This window comes from Chrysoperla carnea, chromosome 1, assembly GCF_905475395.1.
Source record: "Chrysoperla carnea chromosome 1, inChrCarn1.1, whole genome shotgun sequence".
NCBI classification, from domain to species: Eukaryota; Metazoa; Arthropoda; class Insecta; order Neuroptera; family Chrysopidae; genus Chrysoperla; species Chrysoperla carnea.
This window is the reverse complement of record NC_058337.1, coordinates 30,063,622-30,071,304: the sequence shown is the minus strand read 5'-3', so window position 1 is coordinate 30,071,304 and position 7,683 is coordinate 30,063,622. Positions and strand designations below refer to the sequence as shown.

Genomic DNA, 7,683 nt, shown 5'->3' with positions numbered 1-7,683 from the left:
ACGATTCTGAAGTTAAAATGGCGATATACTTCCCCGTCTTGCGGTTATTCGCTCTTCGCTGGCTCAACACAGCAATATTCTGTAAATATTCAACAAAATGGGCCCAAAAAGTATACTCGAGGGTTTTTGGAGTCGCTGATGACGTTTCCGAAATCAGAATTCCGATATCCCCCACTTATAGTTTTTTAATGTACACGTCACGTTCATTTATTTGATATCCCATTTGTCTATACTTGAAAATATTCTATCCTTCTAAAGATATAGTTTAGTAACGTCATTTCACTGTATCACCATAAGAGATTGCATATATAACTTTTGCTAAATGGGGATGGGCAACAAACAATCTTTGTAACTTCTACGTTTTGAAATCAATTTTAGTTTCACTTTGAAATTTTGTTATGGTATCAAGTTTGATTTTACATTTTTATGGGTATTATGGCCATTTTTATGCGCATTCCTAAATTATAATTATTTCATAAGGCTTTTGTCTCCACTCTTAAGGCTTTTGTCTCCACTCTTAAGGCTTTTGTCTCCGTACAATATTGTAAAAATGTTTTGTACGACATCATACAGCAATGATATGTATGTATACACGTGCTTAGTACACATGCATATTCAAATATAGTGTTATTTTTGACTCTAATGTACATACATCAGGTATTCTGTATATATTAGACATCTCTCTTACACTACTTATACTCTAAATATAATTGTTTTAGTTATACAATAAATTTAAATAATTTTTAGTAATTATATCTCAAGAATGAAGCGGTCAATAATTATGATTTTTTTTTTTGTTTTTTTTTTTTTTTTAAACTCAGAATATATACATGAATGTTCAGTTAGTTTTTTGAAAATATCTTAAATCTAGTTTTTTTTCTAGAATTAAAAAACTTGCTAAAACTTTAATTGAATTTATCTCGAGTCAGAGACGGTCAATCCAACTTCAAATTTTTATGGTAAATGTATTATCTCATTCTTAATAAGTATACACAAATTTATAATTTTCTGTCGACATACCCATAGCGAGACAACAGCCTTAAGGTTAAATAAAACTTTTCATAAGGAATAATAAACGAATACCGAATTTCGAATTATCCTCTTTGTCCTTGTTCCAACAAATCAATGCATATAAAACCGCTACTGATATAATGATAAAACAAGGGGTCGTATGAAGAACGAATTATATTATATTATTTAATCAAAGATGCCATTTTTCATTTGGTAATTTAATATATGAAACGTTTAGTAAATGATGAAGATTTTAAATTAGTCGTGGTGTGAACATTCCAAAGATATATCGTTCCATCTTCATGACGACAGGTGAACATAAACTAAGTTTTTTATATAAAAGAGTTGTTTTTAATTTTCTGAATAATTTTCTTAATATTTCAGAATAATTTAAAATAATTTTATTAAAAATGTCGTGGCAATCCACAACGATTGCGATATTAATATTAGCATGTATTGGATATCATCAGGTAATTTTTCTAAAATACCTTACATTTCTTTTTATTTATTTTTTTGGATTTACGATTAAACATTCTATCGAAAAATATTCTGTTCAATAATATCCTTATACAAAAATATCCTCTCTTAATGTCTGAGTACTTCGTTTTACTCAATCAACAGTCATGATATGCGAAAAAAGGTGAATTCTAGATAACTCAACCAAGGTAAATTGAATACAGTTGTTTAGAATAGAGAAGTTGCATGTTTTTTAATTTGTTTTTTTCGGAAGTTTACTATAAACTACTAAGAAAAATTTTTTTAAATTGATTTTTCATGTAATTTTACAATTGAAAATAGTTTTTCTAAACTATAAATTCAAACGCCAGTGGCGTCAATACATCCTTTTAGCAACGCCATCGCACGGAGAAATGATAAAATAACATGCAATGTGGAAAATGCTTTGTCTAATTAAATGAATTTTCCATAGAAACAAACTGAAAAATGTAAATTTAGCGTGATTCCGATTGGCTCACAGCCTCCGCGGGTGTAAATACGTTTTTAATTCAAAAATATAACTCTTTTTTATTAATAATTAGTAACTAAATGGAATTACTAATTTTAAAAAAAATTACTAAAATACACTTTAGATGAATCAATCTTTCATTTATATATGAATTTGTGGTAAAAAAAAGTTAATGCAAGTTCTCTATTTTCTCATACTTACTATCGGGGGATATTTTTGTGGTAGAATATCATTGAATATGATATTTTTCGACATTTAGTCGCGATACATTTTTTAATATAATTTTCTGTATGTATTTAGATAAATGCGAGTGCTTTGATGCAACAACGAAACCGTCGTAGCATAGATTTAAATGCAGCGCACATGTTGATATCTGATGCTCGCTTAGATAAAGCGGTAATTCCCACAGCATATAAACTAGAATTTACAGCCGAACCAGAAGAGGGTAAATTTAATGGTGTTGTTTGGATTAATGTAACATGGCTGGAACCAAGTGATGAAATTAAATTACATGTACATCAGGATTTACAAGTAACACAAGCGGTTGCAATGTTGAGTATCTATTCTGTTGAAAACAAGTAGGTTAATTAAAATAGGTATAGTGGCAATGTGTAAAATTTTAATAATTACTAGCGGCTACCCGCCCGCTTCGTTGGACGATTTTGCAAGGAATCACGTTGTTCCATTCAAATTTTGCCCACTCTCCTCTAGGGTATCATGTGATCAAATTTGACGCTAGAACCTTAACGCATGAACTTGTATTATGAGGAATACACTACTTGCTTGTGATGTCATCTGCAAGTAAATAAACAAACTGCCAATCCAAACCGTTTTCTATCAAGTCACAACAATCTGCGCCAATATAACGATCAGTTTAAATATCGATATTTTCCAAATTCTTGTTTAGATTGTAATGTTTACTTAGTTATACATTTAGTTTATTTAAAAAAAAAAAAAAAATTACAAGCAAGATGGCAAGATCTGGTTGGGAATATCATTAAGTACAATAATAAAAGTAGCATAGAGTAGTCATCTATCTGCGCAAGAACAATCCAATAATTCTCTCTACCGTAGTATAATGGGGGAATTTTAAGACTTTTGTTATGGTAAAATGGCCTATCTTCGCGTTGATATTCATCGGTCATTGCGTAATTTGTACTACGCATCAAGCTGTCTTTCCTGTGATTTTGTTTGTGTGGTGTATATGTATAATAAATTATTTCATTTTATCTTTTCTAATAATAATAGAAAATATAAGACTAATAATAATCGAAAACAGAAGAAAGATCGCCTGATGCGCGGTACAAAGTACGCAATGCCCGAGGGCTAGATTTGGACCAGATAGGTACCTTTTTTCCTGCTACTCTCTTCACTCAAGTTTTACGTCCATATTACATATTTTTTTGTTGTATGGACTAAGAAACTTTGAAATTCTTGAGAAGCCTCTCAGTTATTCCAAATATAGGTTCTTATGACACTAATACTGCTTTATAAATGAGATGTAGCAACAAATTAATTCACCAAGAGTAGATTCATACTACAGATGCTGATGGTAGATTTTATTGTATGAAGATGAATAAATATATTATATCTAAAAATGTGATTATCTATATAAAATGTTTTTTAATATTTTTATTTCTATTAATTTACAGTGAACCCAAATTAAAAACGGAAAATGTTCGTATTGTACGTACTGAACGTATACCCAAAAAACCATTGTATGTTTTGCATTTAGAGAAAAGTGTTGAAAAAGGCACAGATTGTCAATTACAATTATCATTTTCTGGCCAATTGTCGAATGAAACTAGTGAAGGCGTATTTCGAACAAGTTTTGCAGACAAAACGAGTAATGAATGCAAATGGTTTGTAGCAACACACATGCGACCAAATAATGCTCGTCGAGTATTTCCATGCTTCGATGAACCATCATTTAAAACACCATTCGAATTGAAACTTGCCAGACCTAAAAGTATGATGGCACTATCAAACATGCCTTTATCTAAAACTACTGATATGTAAGTTTCAAAATAATGGTTTTCTTGATATTAAATTTAACTAAATACAATATTTCCAGGGAAAATCGTGAAGGATGGGTTTGGGATACTTTCCAAACTACCCCTCCAATGTCTACATTCACTCTTGGTTTTGTAATTGGTGAATTACATAACATAGAAAGCGGTGCTGTAGACAATGGAGTTAATGTAAAGATTTATGGACGGCGTGACTATTTAGAACCACTTAAGGATGTTCCAAATCGAACTCGACGTGTTGTTAAAGAGCTACAATCATACTGGGGATTAGATTTTCCATTGAAAAAATTAGATATTGTTGCGTTACCCAATTATTATGCTGTACGTCCTGCTGACAATTGGGGGTTAATATTTTTCAAGTAAGAAATCAACTTTCAATAAAAATATTTTTGGGAACCATTATCCATTTTGTTATGCTTCTAGGGAAAGTGAATTAAGTCGAACAGGAGTTTGGCAAATTGCTCAAGAAATCACTTATCAATGGTTAGGGGCCTTAGCTACACCATACTGGTGGAGTGATGCCCATATTAATAAGGCTTTAGCAAGTTATATGGCTGCATGGACTGCTTTCAAGGTATTACTAGTTGAATCGTAACTTATTTATTTTTGAGCTATTTTCAAAACTGAGAAATTTCTTTCAGATTGATAATGGCGCTGAGTTACAAGGGAAATGGCCAATGACAATCCTATATTCTTTATATTACGAATTCAGCAAAAGATACCCACATGCCCGTATCACAGGAATGAAATATGAGACAACTGCATCCAAAACTGAATTAATTTTCCGTATGTTTAACTATACACTTGGTGAAACAACTTTCCGCCAAGCTTTACGCAAATTTATTCGTGAAAAGTAAGTTAATTATAGGGAATTTGAATCAATCTTATAACTACTTTTAATTACTTTTTTTAATTTCTAGGGAATACAAGACATTCTTTGGGGATGATATTTGGAGTGCATTAACTGAACAGGCACATACGAATCGTGTACTATGCCGGCAAGTTAGCGTTAACGAAATTGCAGGATCATGGATTACAAAAGATCGATTACCAGTTGTAACTGTAACTAGGGATTATAAAAAAAATTCTGCCGTACTTAAACAGGTAATCATTCTCGAATATTTATTTTTCAATTTTCATTAACATTATTTTTCCCATTAGAGAGTTTATTTGCGAGATCGTCCACATGATGTCCCCGATCAAGATAAAATGTTATGGTGGATTCCAATCGTGTTAGTGGATGAAGAAAAATTAGACTTTCATAACTACACTCCTCGTGTCTGGATGAAAAAAGAACGTGAAATTGAAATTAAAGATTTACCAAAAGAAAATCAGTTTATTATTGTAAATCCTGAAGAAATTGGTATGCATTTTTTTCAAAATAGTTTAGGAATATTTAATGATAAGTTTATAAATTTCAGGACCATTCCCAGTAAATTACGATATTCAAAATTGGAACATGTTGGCACAATATCTATTAAATAATCAAGAAGGTCGATCACGAATTCCAGTTTATACTAGAGCAAAATTATTACATGATGCTTGGAACTTAGCATATGCTGGTGATTTGAGTTTTGCTACAGCTTTAAATATGACACTATTTTTGAAATATGAACGAGATCATCTGGCTTGGGATCCAGTGTTTACAATGATTGACCACATTGGCCGTCATATTGATAGTTCTGAGGTTCATAAGAAATTTGAGACATATGTCCGAATGCTTTTAACGCCATTGTACGAAGAGTTAGGAAGTGAACCAAAACCTGACGAAGATCGAAGTCAAACACATTTGCGTGGTTTGGCTAAAGTGTTCTTATGTCGAGCTGGCTATAAACCTTGCATTGAAGAAGCTCAGGCCGTTTACAAAAAATGGATGGAAAGTGAGGATCCAGATGAAGGAAATCCGTAAGTTTTGTTAAATAAGATATAACAACATTGCAGTAGAAAAATTTGGCTAATAATGTTCGGTACTGCGTTTTGAAAGTTGTATTGTGCTTTTTTAACGATTTCAAATTCCTCATGCAGTTGGTGAGATTATATGTCTTTCCAGCGATCGTTGATAATATCTATGTTTGACGTAGTAAGTTATGTCCAATTTTCTCTATCCAAAATCGATTTTGATTTCTTTTTTCTTTATGGCAGAATTAACATTTCTCAGTTCTTCTAGAAAGTGCATATCTTATTATTCTGCTGCTATAAATTTTGATAACCCAGCGTAGAGAGAATTTAAGGCTGGTTTTGCTGGATCATTGTCTTTTGCTGGCCTCTTGTGTAGAATTCACCTGTCAAAACCTATTTAATTTCTTTACCAAAATGTTAACTCCCCTTGAGGAGCCTACAGAGATGCATGAATACCTGAGAAATTTGGAATGATTTTACTTTCACATAATCTCGCCAACAAATCATTGTACTTCCGCTAGAAAGTTGAAGAGATGCACTGAGCATAAAATATTTACTGCTTCTGGGAAAAAGGTTATTTATTGAATTTTTTTGTAATTTTAGAGTGGCAAATCAATTTATATGTCCAGTATTCAAGTGGGGGACACGTGAAGAATGGGAATTTGGTTTACAACGTGTGATAAATTTCCCCCCATCGCGTAAGCAAAGTGAACGAACATATTTATTGAAAACATTGGTTGGATGTCCAATAGAATCGTGGAAAATTGATCGTATTTTAAACATTACAATATTAGAAGATAACGGAAATTTCACAGAGACCGACATATATTTGATATTTAGTATGTTGACCGGTGGTGCTAGTGGATATACAACATTATTCCACTTTTTGAAAAATAACTGGGAGATAATAAAAGTACGATTTGAAAACAAACCACATTTATGGGACAGTATTATAACATCAGCCACGAATGTGTTTACAACACAAGAAGGTCTTGATATGGTATCGGAATTATATGTGCAACGACAGGGTGAATTTGGTACAGCTGAATACATTATTGAAAAAGCATTAAGAAATATAAAAGAGGAGACTAAATGGAGTGATGAGAATTTGCCAGTTATCGAAAAATGGGTTGATAATTATTTAGAACAACAAAATTCTGAAGAAAAAGTTAAATTTTTACGTAAATAAAATTTTTAACGATATTATATTTAAATCAGTGACGGATTTGCAAACGCTAACTTTAGAGATATTACCTTGATTGCATAAAAGAACATCGATATGCTTTAAAAGCTTATTCGGCCAAAACTACAAATCCGCCACTGAATACTACAAAAATTACTTTGTATAGAATATTTATTTATTTTCTTATGGTTTGTAAAAAGATAAAGAAACAAGATTGTTATTATTTCGTTTAAATTTAATTTTGAATTTTCATAACCGTTTTTGCTGTACAAAACTCGAATTAAAACAATAAATAGAGATATAAGTTTTATTTGTATTTGGTTTTATTCTTTTGGCTCTTAAAACATTTCAAAAGTGTAATTCTAGTTAACAAAAACGTATGTGTCACTTTATTTTCTTAGCAATAGTTATTATTCTGTAAGATCTTTTAAAATTGTCTCTTCCTCTGCCTAATCTTTTAATTCTTCATTCTTTCTGTTATTCTTTTAAAAATTATATCTTTTTATCTATTCTTACTAGTAAGACTTATTAGTATCTTTCAGTTAAGTTAATCAGTTAATCATCAACGTATTACATTACCAAGCTAGTATTTTCCG

At 31.2% G+C, this 7,683-nt stretch overlaps 1 protein-coding gene across 2 annotated transcripts; it reads left to right on the top strand.

Moving 5' to 3' along the window:
- Nucleotides 1-1,234: 1,234 nt before the first annotated feature.
- LOC123301812 (aminopeptidase N) lies at nucleotides 1,235-7,403 on the top strand. Of its 2 annotated transcripts, none has more exons than XM_044884729.1 (11): nucleotides 1,235-1,323; nucleotides 1,396-1,481; nucleotides 2,276-2,526; nucleotides 3,628-3,990; nucleotides 4,050-4,364; nucleotides 4,429-4,579; nucleotides 4,647-4,858; nucleotides 4,926-5,109; nucleotides 5,167-5,368; nucleotides 5,427-5,910; nucleotides 6,508-7,403. In XM_044884729.1, the coding sequence occupies exons 2-11, from the start codon at nucleotides 1,422-1,424 to the stop codon at nucleotides 7,091-7,093; spliced, it is 2,808 nt and encodes a 935-aa protein (XP_044740664.1). In that variant the 5' UTR covers nucleotides 1,235-1,323; nucleotides 1,396-1,421; the 3' UTR covers nucleotides 7,094-7,403. The 2 variants fall into 2 exon arrangements, with proteins under 2 accessions (XP_044740664.1, XP_044740656.1); XM_044884721.1 differs by having other exon boundaries at nucleotides 2,276-2,553.
- The last annotated feature ends 280 nt before the right edge of the window (nucleotides 7,404-7,683 follow it).

Coding starts and splice junctions, on each gene's coding strand:
- LOC123301812 (XM_044884721.1), top strand. CDS start 1,422: ATGTCGTGGCAATCCACAACGATTGCGATATTAATATTAGCATGTATT. Junction 5,110..5,166: donor ATTCTGCCGTACTTAAACAG/GTAATCATTCTC, acceptor TTTTCCCATTAG/AGAGTTTATTTGCGAGATCG. Junction 5,369..5,426: donor TGTAAATCCTGAAGAAATTG/GTATGCATTTTT, acceptor TATAAATTTCAG/GACCATTCCCAGTAAATTAC.